This window comes from Salvelinus fontinalis, unplaced genomic scaffold, assembly GCF_029448725.1.
Source record: "Salvelinus fontinalis isolate EN_2023a unplaced genomic scaffold, ASM2944872v1 scaffold_0761, whole genome shotgun sequence".
Lineage (NCBI taxonomy): Eukaryota > Metazoa > Chordata > Actinopteri > Salmoniformes > Salmonidae > Salvelinus > Salvelinus fontinalis.
The window spans coordinates 2,229-17,065 of NW_026600970.1; the positions used below are offsets into that span (position 1 = coordinate 2,229).

At 41.3% G+C, this 14,837-nt stretch overlaps 1 protein-coding gene across 1 annotated transcript; it reads right to left on the reverse strand.

Moving 5' to 3' along the window:
* Positions 1 to 715: 715 nt before the first annotated feature.
* Positions 716 to 13,914, reverse strand: LOC129847207 (zinc finger protein 271-like). The gene is made up of 2 exons (XM_055915028.1): positions 13,165 to 13,914; positions 716 to 5,068 (listed from the first exon to the last, which is right to left on the reverse strand). Exons 1-2 carry the CDS (start codon positions 13,448 to 13,450, stop codon positions 3,060 to 3,062), a joined length of 2,295 nt encoding a protein of 764 aa, XP_055771003.1. The 5' UTR covers positions 13,451 to 13,914; the 3' UTR covers positions 716 to 3,059.
* Between the last annotated feature and the right edge of the window lie 923 nt (positions 13,915 to 14,837).

The following is a 14,837-nucleotide window of genomic DNA, read 5'->3' on the forward strand; positions in this document are numbered from 1 at the left end:
TGTTTCGCTCACCTCTTAAAAAAAAAAAAAAATAGGTTTGAGGGCATTTACCCAGATCGTCAGGAGCCAGGTCATTTACCCAGATCGTCAGGAGGCAGGTCATTTACCCAGATCGTCAGGAGGCAGGTCATTTACCCAGATCGTCAGGAGGCAGGTCATTTACCCAGATCGTCAGGAGCCAGGTCATTTACCCAGATCGTCAGGAGCCAGGTCATTTACCCAGATCGTCAGGAGGCAGGTCATTTACCCAGATCGTCAGGAGGCAGGTCATTTACCCAGATCGTCAGGAGGCAGGTCATTTACCCAGATCGTCAGGAGCCAGGTCATTTACCCAGGTCATCGGGAGGCAGGTCATTTACCCAGGTCGTCAGGAGCCAGGTCATTTACCCAGGTCATCGGGAGGCAGGTCATTTACCCAGGTCATCGGGAGCCAGGTCATTTACCCAGGTCGTCAGGAGCCAGGTCATTTACCCAGGTCGTCAGGAGCCAGGTCATTTACCCAGGTCATCAGGAGCCAGGTCATTTACCCAGGTCGTCAGGAGCCAGGTCATCAGGAGCCAGGTCATTTACCCAGGTCGTCAGGAGCCAGGTCAGTTACCCAGGTCATCAGGAGCGGTCACCAAGTGAAGATTCACATCCCCATCGCCAAATGTGGTGGTTAACTTCTTTAATATCAAATGAGGAGAGAAACTTACCACACAAGTCAGAGTTATTCTTAAACTAAATCTTTATTCACTTATTAATAAGGGAGCAGGTAAATACAACGTACACATATAAAGTGAATCAATTGAGTGCTCTACGATAATAATGGCTGGTCAACTCACAGGACGAAAGTACAAAGGTCTTTTATAGCCAAGATACACCCCTTTCAACCTACATAACGAACAACAGACGTATAGAACGGGTCACAAGGTTAAGATTTGTATGAAAGATACCTATAATTCTCAGCAGACAGTATCTACTGTAAAAACAGTCCTCTTTGTGTAGAGACCAGGGTCTGGCCCTGGGGTCATCTCTCCCTGGTACCATATAGAACAGAAACATTAACTCATGCTCTGGAATGCGGTCTCTTTAGGTTTTATCACCCAAAAGACATTGTAAATCTCCTGTCAGTGTTTTCTCCCAGAGGCCCATCCTCAGTAGAACACACAGACACAATAGTTCTAAGAACCCTCTATTCTGTTGCATAAAATAACCATTTGATCCAATAAAAGTATTATAACATAATGTTGCAGTTTTGCTCTCAGTGTCCACTGAAAGTTGACTAGTAACAACAACTGGGACATAAAAGACACCCACAATGAGACCCACTAAATCTGCCCAAGAAGAGAAAAACTAAAGAACAACCCACACCAAACTTAAAGACAGGAAGACCCAGTCCCCAATGTCATGCTCTAGTACATTTGGGTTGGCACATCTGAGAATGAACCCTGAAATTCTAAAAGAAGGGCAACAACGTCAATATAATTATACTCGATAATTGTCAGTTGATTACTTAAATAATTATGATTACTAAATGTTACATGAATTGGAAATATGAAATATCAAAACCAAATGTTTGTTCATATGTATTGTATGTATAATATAGAACATAAAGTAATATGTACACTGCTCAAAAAAATAAAGGGAACACTTAAACAACACAATGTAACTCCAAGTCAATCACACTTCTGTGAAATCAAACTGTCCACTTAGGAAGCAACACTGATTGACAATAAATTTCACATGCTGTTGTGCAAATGGAATAGACAAAAGGTGGAAATTATAGGAAATTAGCAAGACACCCCCAATAAAGGAATGGTTCTGCAGGTGGTGACCACAGACCACTTCTCAGTTCCTATGCTTCCTGGCTGATGTTTTGGTCACTTTTGAATGCTGGCGGTGCTTTCACTCTAGTGGTAGCATGAGACAGAGTCTACAACCCACACAAGTGGCTCAGGTAGTGCAGTTCATCCAGGATGGCACATCAATGCGAGCTGTGGCAAAAAGGTTTGCTGTGTCTGTCAGCGTAGTGTCCAGAGCATGGAGGCGCTACCAGGAGACAGGCCAGTACATCAGGAGACGTGGAGGAGGCCGTAGGAGGGCAACAACCCAGCAGCAGGACCGCTACCTCCGCCTTTGTGCAAGGAGGTGCACTGCCAGAGCCCTGCAAAATGACCTCCAGCAGGCCACAAATGTGCAAAACATCAGCCAGGAAGCATAGGAACCGAGAAGTGGTCTGTGGTCACCACCTGCAGAACCATTCCTTTATTGGGGGTGTCTTGCTAATTGCCTATAATTTCCACCTTTTGTCAATTCCATTTGCACAACAGCATGTGAAATTTATTGTCAATCAGTGTTGCTTCCTAAGTGGACAGTTTGATTTCACAGAAGTGTGATTGACTTGGAGTTACATTGTGTTATTTAAGTGTTCCCTTTATTTTTTTGAGCAGTGTATAAATTACTGATATCGATTAGGGGGGAAATCAGGATGTACGTGATGTTGAAACGAACACAACTAAAAAAACATGGAAATGGGAGATATCTTTCACCTCACTGGTTAGAGGACAACCTGCAGAAGACAGTCAGCTACATTTTGGAGTGATGCATTTAAAAAAAGGGGTCGCTAAACAAAGGAACGCAACACTTATTTGTCATCACTCATCGATATCACGTTGAAATCAATTGTGTGACAGAAGGGAGATGAGGTTGCACGTCCTGTTAAAACTAACAGCTCAAAAACCACACGGAATCTGGGAGTAATGTGTACATCCCTGATTAGAGGACAATTTGTAGAAAACATTCGGCTACATTTAGAAGTGTTGCATTTTGATTCAAGTGGGTCACCAACGTGGTAAGTGTAACAAAAGCTCTTTTTGTGTTAGTCACTTTTTGTTAAATCACATAAATAGTACTCTTTTCATTCAGAGCCTGGATTTTTCCCAAGGCTAATACCCATATCACGCTGAAATCAATTGAATTAGGGTTCTACATTGTGAAACTCCTTAAAATACTCATACTACAATGTTAAAACATTCTACATTGTGACATTAATTCATTGATATCACAAAATAACTCCTTCATGTATGTATTTTGTCACACTGAACACAGCTATAAGGTTTATCTCCTGTGTGTGTTCTCTGGTGTACAGTCAGATTGATAGATTGACCAAAACTCTTCCCACATTGACCACAAATAAAAGGTTTCTCTCCTGTGTGTGTTCTCTGGTGTGATGTCAGGTGGCCAGATCGACCAAAACTCTTCCCACATTGACCACAGCTATAAGATTTCTCTCCTGTGTGTATTCTCTGGTGTAGAGTCAGAGTGCTAGATTGACCAAAACTCTTCCCACATTGACCACAAGTATAAGGTTTCTCTCCTGTGTGTGTTCTCTGGTGTGATGTCAGGTTGTCAGATCGACCAAAACTCTTCCCACATTGACCACAGCTATAAGATTTCTCTACTGTGTGTGTTCTCTGGTGTAGAGTCAGAGTGCTAGATTGACCAAAACTCTTCCCACATTGACCACAGCTATAAGGTTTCTCTCCTGTGTGTGTTCTCTGGTGTACCGTCAGATTGCTCAATGTAGTAAAACTCTTCCCACATTGACCACAGCTATACGGTTTCTCTCCTGTGTGTGTTCTATGGTGTATAGTTAGATAGCCCGAAGAAGAAAAACTCTTCCCACATTGACCACAGCTATAAGATTTCTCTCCTGTGTGTATTCTCTGGTGTATAGTTAGATAGCCTGAAGAAAAACTCTTCCCACATTGACCACAGCTATAAGGTTTCTCTCCTGTGTGTATTCTCTGGTGTAGAGTCAGATTGCTAGATGTAGTAAAACTCTTCCCACATTGACCACAGCTATAAGGTTTCTCTCCTGTGTGTATTCTCTGGTGTACAATAAGATGGCTAGATGTATCAAAACTCTTCCCACATTGAGTACAGCTATAAGATTTCTCTCCTGTGTGTGTTCTCTGGTGTAGAGTCAGAGTGCTAGATCGACCAAAACTCTTCCCACATTGACCACAGCTATAAGATTTCTCTCCTGTGTGTATTCTCTGGTGTAGAGTCAGAGTGCTAGATCGACCAAAACTCTTCCCACATTGACCACAGCTATAAGGTTTCTCTCCTGTGTGTATTCTCTGGTGCACTGTCAGATCTCTAGATGCACCAAAACTATTCCCACATTGACCACAGCTATATGGTTTCTCTCCTGTGTGTGTTCTATGGTGTATAGTTAGATAGCCTGAAGAAGAAAAACTCTTCCCACATTGACCACAGCTATAAGGTTTCTCTCCTGTGTGTATTCTCTGGTGTATAGTTAGATAGCCTGAAGAAGAAAAACTCTTCCCACATTGACCACAGATATAAGGTTTCTCTCCTGTGTGTATTCTCTGGTGTAGAGTCAGATTGCTAGATGTAGTAAAACTCTTCCCACATTGACCACAGCTATAAGGTTTCTCTCCTGTGTGTGTTCTCTGGTGTAATGTCAGGTGGCCAGATCGACCAAAACTCTTCCCACATTGACCACAGCTATAAGATTTCTCTCCTGTGTGTATTCTCTGGTGTAGAGTCAGAGTGCTAGATCGACCAAAACTCTTCCCACATTGACCACAGCTATAAGGTTTCTCTCCTGTGTGTATTCTCTGGTGTAGAGTCAGAGTGCTAGATCGACCAAAACTCTTCCCACATTGACCACAGCTATAAGATTTCTCTCCTGTGTGTATTCTCTGGTGCACTGTCAGATCTCTAGATGCACCAAAACTATTCCCACATTGACCACAGCTATATGGTTTCTCTCCTGTGTGTGTTCTCTGGTGTTGAGTCAGCTGGACAAATGTAGTACATCTCTTCCCACATTGACCACAGCTATAGGATTTCTCTCCTGTGTGTGTTCTCTGGTGAATTGTAATGCCTGATGAGGTGAATCTCTTTCCACAGTCAGAGCAGCAGTGAGTTCCCTTCCCTGTGTATCTCTGCTGGTGTTTCTTGAGGTGTTCTGATCTGGAGAGACTCTTCTCTGCCTCTACAGCATCATGAGGTTGTTGAGGCTCCCCAGAGGATCCACGATAGTTCAGTATCTCTCCTGTGTGAACAACAAAGTCAGACAGATGATTAAAGGCCCACAACAGCGGTAATCCACTGTAAAAGGTGATGCCAACAGAATAGCCATGATGTTGTACAACAATTGATGTCTGTAATGAATGTTAAAATTGAGTCTTAAAATGAGCAACAAGTCATATTTTGTCTTGTTTTCACATTAGTTGGAACATCTAAGCTTGTAGGCTAGAAATAAGTTATTCATGTTGTTGAACCTCTAAGCAGTGTGCCAGACGACTTTTGGTCTCCAATACAGGCCCCTTTCTGTGTTGCTAAAATTGTGGCACGAGGGCAATTTGATTGCAGAAACTCCTCCATGCTAATGAGGAAACCACTAGTTATGGATGTAGTATATCTGGTAATGAGGAAACCACTAGTTATGGATGTAGTATATCTGCTAATGAGGAAACCACTAGATATGGATGCAGTATATCTGGTAATGAGGAAACCACTAGTTATGGATGTAGTAAAACTGGTAATGAGGAAACCACTAGTTATGGATGTAGTATATCTGGTAATGAGGAAACCACTAGTTATGGACGTAGTATATCTGCCAGGAGCAAAAATGGTGAGCAAAGATTTTAGTTTTTCACAATGTATTCTGAATGTGAAAAGGAGAAAACTCAGGGGAGTAACCTCCATTTACAGGTTGCTTATGAGTGCATTTCACACTACTTTGGATTATAATTGTAAGGATCGTTTGAATGTCCTGCTTAATATAATGTTTGTGTCATCGCAAATCAACCGCTTTGTATTTAAAAAACACTTCAACCAGTGAAATGCTCTTTGGCCTTTCCATCAGCCTGACAATGAGGGTTTGTACACTGTTTGCCAAATTGGCCCATAACTTCACCTAACAACAACATATACCTACTGTAGGACCCACAACTTCACCTAACAACATAGACCTACTGTAGGACCCATAACTTCACCTAACAACATAGACCTACTGTAGGACCCATTACTTCACCGAACAATAACATAGACCTACTGTAAGACCCATAACTTCACCTAACAATAACATAGACCTACTGTAGAACCCATAACTTCACCTAACAACAACATAGACCTACTGTGAACCCATAACTTCACCCAACAACAACATAGACCTACTGTAGGACCCATAACTTCACCTAACAACAGCATAGACCTACTGTAGGACCCATAACTTCACCTAACAACAACACAGACCTACTGTAGGACCCATAACTTCACCTAACAACAACATAGACCTACTGTAGGACCCATAACTTCACCTAACAACAACATAGACCTACTGTAGGACCCATAACAATAACATAGACCTACTGTAGAACCCATAACTTCACCTAACAACAACATAGACCTACTGTAGAACCCATAACTTCACCTAACAACAACATAGACCTACTGTAGGACCCATAACAATAACATAGACCTACTGTAGAACCCATAACAACAACATAGACCTACTGTAGGACCCATAACAACAACATAGACCTACTGTAGGACCCAAAACAATAACATAGACCTACTGTAGGACCCATAACTTCACCTAACAACAACATAGACCTACCGTAGGACCCATAACTTCACCTAACAACAACATAGACCTACTGTAGGACCCATAACAACAACATAGACCTACCGTAGGACCCATAACTTCACCTAACAACAACATAGACCTACCGTAGGACCCATAACTTCACCAAACTACAAATAAAGGAAAATAGCTCTGTGTATTGTACAATAGTCTATCCATCAAGGAACAGTTCTCTACACATTATGAGCAAAGTATCTCTGTGTCCAAACAGACTAACGAGACCCTACAGTAAATCAAGCAGACAATAACATTATAAACATCAATTTGTTAGGGATGTTGGATCCAACGTGGAGCACGGCATAACTGTCTTTACCAGAGTAATGAATGAAGAAGCACTTTGGTTGTTGTTGCATGTCGTGATGTTTGTCATGTGACTGTCATTCAGAAAATGATTTCCTGGATCAGCTGATGATAGTTGAACATGTGACTAACTAAACAGCTACAGTATTAAGTATTATGTGTAATTATTAAAGAACCGCGTTAATGACAGTATCCATTTGGGTGTTGTCTATAAAGTTAAGGTGACTCTCGGTTTAAACCATTGGATTTAGCAAACTGAAATTATTTAGGACTTCTCCAAGTAATTTTTTCTTCAACTTTTTTCTGACAACCTGAGGATTAATTATAAACATCGTTTGACATGTTTCAACAAACTTTACCGGTACAATTAGGATGTATTCGTCTGCCTGTTTTGACCGCCTTTGAGCTTGTGGATTATTACTGAACACAACGCGCCAACAAAATTGAGTTTTAGGGATATAATGAGGGACTTTATTGAAAAAAACAAACATTTATTTTGTAGCTGGGACTCTTGTGACTGCAACCAGATGAAGATCTTCAAAGGTAAGTGATTAATTTTATCGCTGTTTCTGCATTTGTGGAGTTTCTCCATCCTTCTCTGCAGATCCTCTCTAGCTTTGTCAAGTTGGATGGGGAACATCACTGCACAGCTATTTTCAGGCTATTTTCATCTCTCCAGAGATGTTAGATCGGGCTCAAGTCCGGGCTCTGGCTGGGACACTCAAGGACATTCAGAGACTTGTTCCGAAGCCACTCCCGTGTTGTCTCGGCTGTGTGCTTAAGGTTGTTGTCCTGTTGGACGGTGAACCTCCACCCCCAGTCTGAGGTCCTGAGCGCTCTGGAGCAGGTCTTTCATCAAGGATCTCTCTGCACCTTGCTCCGTGAGTATTTCCCTCCATCTTGACTAGTCTCCCTGCTGCTGAAAAACATCCCCACAGCATCATGCTTCACCGTAGGGAAGGTGACAGGTTTCCTCCAGACGTGACTCTTGGCATTCAGGCCAATCTTGTTTCTCATGGTCTGAGAGTCCTTGAGGTGTCTTTTGGCAAACTCCGAGCAGGCTGTCATGTGCCTTTTACCGAGGAGTGGTTTCCATCTGCCCACTCTATCATCAAGGTCTGATTGGTGGAGTGCTGCAGAGATGGTTGTCCTTCTGGAAGGTTCTGCCATCTCCATAGAGGAACTTTGGAGCTCTTTGTTGCTCTAAACTTCTTCCATTTAAGAATGATGGAGGCCACTGTGTTCTTGGGGACCTTCAATGCTGCAGACATTTTTTGGTACCCTTCCCCATATTTGTTCCTCGACACAATCCTGTCTTGGAGCTCTACGGACAATTCGTTCGACCTCATGGCTTGGTTTTTGATCTAACATGCACTGTCAACTGTGGGACCTTATATCGACAGGTGTGTGCCTTCTAAATCATGTCCAATCAATTGAATTTGCCACAGGTGGACTCCACTCAAGTTGTAGATACATCTCAAGGATGATTAATGGAAACAGGATGCACGTGAAGTCTCAAAGGGTCTGAAAACTAATATAATATATATATAATATAATATAATTACATAATACTGATGTAAACAAGGTATTTGTTTTACATTTTTAATAAATGAGCAAACATTTCTAAAAACTTGTTTTCATTTTTGGCTATTTTGTGTAGATTAATAAGGATTTATTTTAATTGTAACGGCGGTCCTCCTCCTCTTCGACCGAAAAGGAGGAGTATTGAGGGAACCAAGGCGCAGCGAAGTTAGAACACATATTTATTTAACAAAGACACGAACTTGTATAAACTAACAAAACGGTGAAGACAGACCTATACGACGAACTTACATAAAACAAGAAGAACGCACGAATAGGACAATTAGACTACACAAACCGAACAAACCGTAACAGTCCCGTATGGTGCAAACAATTACACAGACACGGAAGACAATCACCCACAACGAACATTGTGACAACGCCTACCTAAATATGACTCTTAATTAGAGGAACGCCAAACACCTGCCTCTAATTAAGAGCCATACCAGGCAACCCAAAACCAACACAGAAACAGAAAACATAGAATGCCCACCCAACCTCACGTCCTGACCAACTAACACACATAACAAACTAACATAAATAGGTCAGGAACGTGACATTAATTGTAATAATTATTAGAATAAGACTACCGAATCAAAATGTGGAAAAGGGAAAGGGGTCTGAACTGTGTGATACTCCCTGGATTCAAACCAGGGTAGTGGCGCCGCTCTGAGTTGCAGTGCCTGAGACCGCTGCACCACCCAAAATCATGTTCTAGTGCTGTCGCCAACTAAAATATGAGTCGTCTGTTCATTCTACCAAAAGATTGGTTGAAATGTTACAATGTGTATTTTTCCATATATAGACACACCCCATGTGTTTAATAAAATCAACTATCTAAATGAAAAACAAATCTAAAGGTCATTTTTTAAAACATAAATAAAGCAAATAAAAAACATTACAGCCTGCAGTTAAATGTTAAAAATCAATGTCCTTTATACATCACATTATTGGCTGCACATGGCCTGTCTACAACGAACTGGAAACATGGTATCAACTATCAGCTGGGTCGGTCCAAAACTAGCAATATCAACATTGTATAAAATATTCTGGGCGTTTCCCTCAGCCGTAGGCTATTTGTGCAAAGGATAAGAAGTAATCAGGTATTTTATGACATTTCCACTGGATCAGAGCATTACATTTTCCCTTTCCATGCCGAGTGGTAATTGAAAGTTGGAAATATTTAAAAAAAATACTTTGAGCAACTATTGTCGTAATTGATTCTAATAAGACTTTGTTTACTTGCTGTTGTCTAAATAATCGATAATATTTTAACCGGACAACAGCGTATTCAATAATAAGGGAAAACAACAAAGGGCCAGACGTCAGAATACTGCCCTCAAGCCATAAGTTGTTAATCAAAGGGAGGGCACCAGACGTCAGAATACTGCCCTCAAGCCATAAGTTGTTAATCAAAGGGCGGGCACCAGACGTCAGAATACTGCCCTCAAGCCATAAGTTGTTAATCAAATTTAGAATAAGGCTTTAAAGTAACAAAAAGTGGAAAAAGTCAAGGGGTCTGAATACTTTCCGAATGCCCTGTATACAGCACCACCTCCCCCATAAGCATTCCTGTCTTTTCTGTAGATGTTATATCACTGTATACAGCACCACCTCCCCCATAAGCATTCCTGTCTTTTCTGTAGATGTTATATCCCTGTATACAGCAACACCTCCCCCATAAGCATTCCTGTCTTTTCTGTAGATGTTATATCCCTGTATTGCTACTGCTGGATCAAAGGAATTATCTCAGTGAGTTTCAGAGATGAACAGTACAGTCCATTCCAAATTCAATAGGCAGACAAGTAAACAAAAACGTTTTCAAATAAAAACTATTCCAGAAAATGTCAAAGCGTATATAACGCCCGTCCTAATTTCTTAAAGTATTTCTGGTGACGTTCTTTTCTTTAAGCTGTTAATACAAATTGAAAGTAGTTTCCGATATCCTAATTTCTTAAAGTATTTCTGGTGATAGCAGGTGATAGTGATACACAAGCTAGGTCTATTTGAAACATTGCCATTCCATGGCAGCATTTACCAGCCACCAGGTTCAGAAGATTTAAAACCCACGTAAAATATATTTAAAACCCAATTCTATTTTTGTCCAAAGTTAAGATATAAATTATTCAAACGGAACATAATTTATGCTGGTTATTATTTTAGGCTATTTTAGTTTTGGAGTGAAACAGGTTTGTTATTTTATTTCAGTTTACTAAACAGTTTTCCCCTAATTACTGTTTCTATATTAAGCATGGAGGTTCCCCTATCAACCAGTCAAGGTACTGGTGACAAAGCAGGACAGATGGGACAGACGGAACCCTTCTGTGGTAACAGACAGGGGCGATTCGTAATCAAATCTAATTCCCAGGAATGGGGTTCATATGAACCACAGAGACTGTGTGGGATAATAACATGGCCCTGTCCAACCCTGCTGGTTCCCTCGACTACGCTACCAACCACCAATCTCCAACAGGACCTTTAACCTGTATCACTAGACACCTCATAGTGAGCTACAGGTAGGAATCAGCAATGAATCACAATAATGAGACACCTCTGGGGAGGGATGTCAGCATCATTTAAAAATATAAATAAATATATAGTGTTTTATGACAAACCGTTTTTTACAAATCCGTCAAGACACCAACTTAGACTTTACTGTGAAATGCTTTACTTACAAGCCCTTAACCAACAGTGCAGTTCAAGAAGAAGAAAACGTTTACCAAGTAGACTAAAATAAAAAGTAATAATAAAAAGTAACACAATGAGAATAACGAGGCTATATACAGGGGGCACCGGTACTGAGTCAGTGTGGAGGCTAAATACAGGGGGCACCGGTACTGAGTTAGTGTGGAGGCTATATACAGGGGGCACCGGTACTGAGTCAATGTGGAGGGTATATACAGGGGGCACCGGTACTGAGTCAGTGTGGAGGCTATATACAGGGGGCACCGGTACTGAGTCAATGTGGAGGCTATATACAGGGGGCACCGGTACTGAGTCAGTGTGGAGGCTATATACAGGGGGCACCGGTAGCGAGTCAGTGTGGAGGCTATATACAGGGGGCACCGGTACTGAGTCAATGTGGAGGGTATATACAGGGGGCACCGGTACTGAGTCAGTGTGGAGACTATATACAGGGGGCACCGGTAGCGAGTCAGTGTGGAGGCTATATACAGGGGGCACCGGTACTGAGTCAGTGTGCGGGGTTACAGGCTAGTTGAGGTAATCTGTAGATGAAGGTAGGGGAGTGTAGTGACTATGCATAGGTAACAAACAACCAGTGAGTAGCAGCAGTGCACAAAAGGGAGGGGGGTGGGGGGGGGGGGTCAATGTAAATTGTCCGGTGGTGATTTTACAGATTTTCTAGACTTGGCGCTGCGGTAGCAGAGAAAACAGTCTATACTGGATGTCTCTGACAATTTTGTGGGCTTTCCTCTGACACCGCCTATTATATAGGTCCTGGATGGCAGGAAGCTTGGCCACAGTGATGTACTGGGCCGTTCGCACTACCCTCTGTAGCGCCTTAGGGTCAGATGGCGAGCAGTTGCCATACCAGGTGGTGATGCAACCGGTCAGGATGCTCTCGATGGTGCAGCTGTATTACCTTTTGAGGATCTGGGGACCCATGCCAAATCTTTTCAGTCTCCTGAGGGGATAAAGGTTTTGTTGTGCCCTCTTCATGACTGTCTTGGTATATACCCACGTGGGTGATTGAAAGATGAACTGAGGTCCACACTCCAGTCCAGTTGATGGTGGTAATGCACCTTAAAGTTGGTTTCCAACCGCCATATAAAGTCCAAAGAAGAAAAAGAAGCCTAAAAGAAGGTGAAATTACGAGAAACTAATTTGGTTTACCGTTTGGGGCATCGCGACTGGTTACTTATTTTGATGTGATATGAAAGTATTGTGTGAAATTATTCTCAATTGATATGAAAGTACAGCGTTTTATGTTTCTAGAAATGTATCGCAATTGAGAATGGATTCACATTTAGATGGAATATTAGACTATTTTAGCTGCCAGAACCAGTCTACCTCTGAAAATAACATACAGTCATTGGACCTTGAGGAGTAACGGGGGCAGCAATCAGCAGTAGAAACAATAACAAAGCGTACTCCCTGCCTGTTTTGGTAAAAAGCTGAGGGATGGGGCTGGAGAAATGCAACGATCCATGATATCAACATTCTAGTTTTAACCATGTTTAGAGGATATACAGTGTTTGTTTATATTTACTGACAAACATTGGAGATAATATAAGCTTATATTTTGGGTTCTGATGGGGTACGACAGTTGAACTAAGCTCATGAGGCATTTATAAGTGAATTCTTAAAGAAACAGATGGGTACATATCATTAATGTATAAGTCCCAAAATGGATGTAACAACTGCTGATTGCCCCTTTAAGACTACATATTGGGCTAATCTAATAGGAGATATTGAGGACTACAGTATTTCAGGCATTGTCATTAGATGCGTTTGATCAATTGTTCACGTTTTGTTGATGGTCCACTCTTGATGTTCTACACATTACAGTGTAGCTTCAGCCATTCCTACAGAACAACATTAAAGTGTAGAACCCCTTTACTGCATATTGGTTCAACGACTGCAGAGACGGTACTTACTGGGGTTAAACAGATCTCCAACCTCCTCTTCTTTCACACCTAAAACTACATCCTCCTCTTTCTCATCCGTCTCTTCTTTTACTGTAACATCCTCCTCCTCCTCTTTCACTCTGAAAGCGTCTTCCTCTTCTTTCACTGTAACAGCCCCACCCTCTACTTCTTGTTTTACTGTGACAGCCTCCTCTTCCTCCTCCTCTTTCACGACAACGTTCAGCCACAGACCTCCTTTCTCCGTCCAGCAGACCTCCTCTTCTTCAACGAGAGGGGAGAAGTTTAGGGATCTCATGTTCGGGGATGGTAGCTAGCTAGCTATCATTAGCGACTAGGCTAGTGCTAACTTAACCAGCCAGCTACTATAGCTGACTAATAACAAATAACGTAATATTAAATTAAATAGGTTAACAAGTAGATAAGACAGAAGTGTGTCTAAAACACAGTAGCTAATATACACCAAAAGCGTATAAATAGCTTGAATCTTTCGGCTACGTTGGCTAGCAAGCTACCGAGGTGGTTGACGAGCTGTTTATGAAGAACCGTCCACTAGATTATACGTCACGCCGGCAGCGTCGCCTGAAAGACGCACATCGCGGTCTGCTGACTGGAGGGGAAACGCAGTTGAGGATCATATTTTATTTTCAGACAAAGATTATTTTACATGGATTTAATAAAATAATACTATTATATTGAGACATACAAAGACAGGAATGTGTTGATTGATTAGTGCAAATAAAAAATATTTACTACAGCACATTTAAGGCAGTTTCATTAAGTCAAACTAAATCTAAATAATTAGCAAGCGACTGTAGGTCCATACTGCTCCTACATGGTGTAACAATACATCATGTAGATGTATATAATGGACAGACTAGGTCTATACTGCTCCTACATGGTGTAACAATACATCATGTAGATGTATATAATGAACAGACTAGGTCTATACTGCTCCTACATGGTGTAACAATACATCATGTTGATGTATATGATGAACAGACTAGGTCTATACTGCTCCTACATGGTGTAACAATACATCATGTAGATGTATATAATGAACAGACTAGGTCTATACTGCTCCTACATGGTGTAACAATACATCATGTAGATTTACACTACCATTCAAAAGTTTGGGGTCACTTAGAAATGTCCTTGTTTTTTAAAGAAAATCTATTTTTTAATTTATTTACCTGTTTTTGCTTTGTCATTATGGGGTATTGTGACGTCATTATGGGGCAATGTGATGTCTTATGGGGAATTGTGATGTCATTATTGGGTATTGTGTAGATTGATGAGGGGAAAAATTATTGAATCAATTTTAGAATAAGGCTGTACCGTAACAAAATGTGGAAAAAGTGAAGGGGTCTGAATGCTTTCCGAATGCATTGTATATATAGGGGCAGTACTTAGTGACATCACTTCATGAAACAGGAGGTACAAATATATAACATAGTTTCACAATATCAACATTCAATGTATCAAAATATATGACCAAGCTGGAAGTGGAAACACCAGCCCAGCCATAATCCTAGAGGTTCACTGATGATCAACCTCCTCCTTCACATCTGACTCCTGATGATCAACCTCCTCCTTCACATCTGACTCCTGATGATCAACCTCCTCCTTCACATCTGACTCCTGATGATCAACCTCCTCCTTCAAATCTGACTCCTGATGATCAA

Coding starts and splice junctions, on each gene's coding strand:
- LOC129847207 (XM_055915028.1), bottom strand. CDS start 13,450: ATGAGATCCCTAAACTTCTCCCCTCTCGTTGAAGAAGAGGAGGTCTGC. Junction 5,069..13,164: donor TGGAGATCTGTTTAACCCCA/GTAAGTACCGTC, acceptor TTGTTCACACAG/GAGAGATACTGAACTATCGT.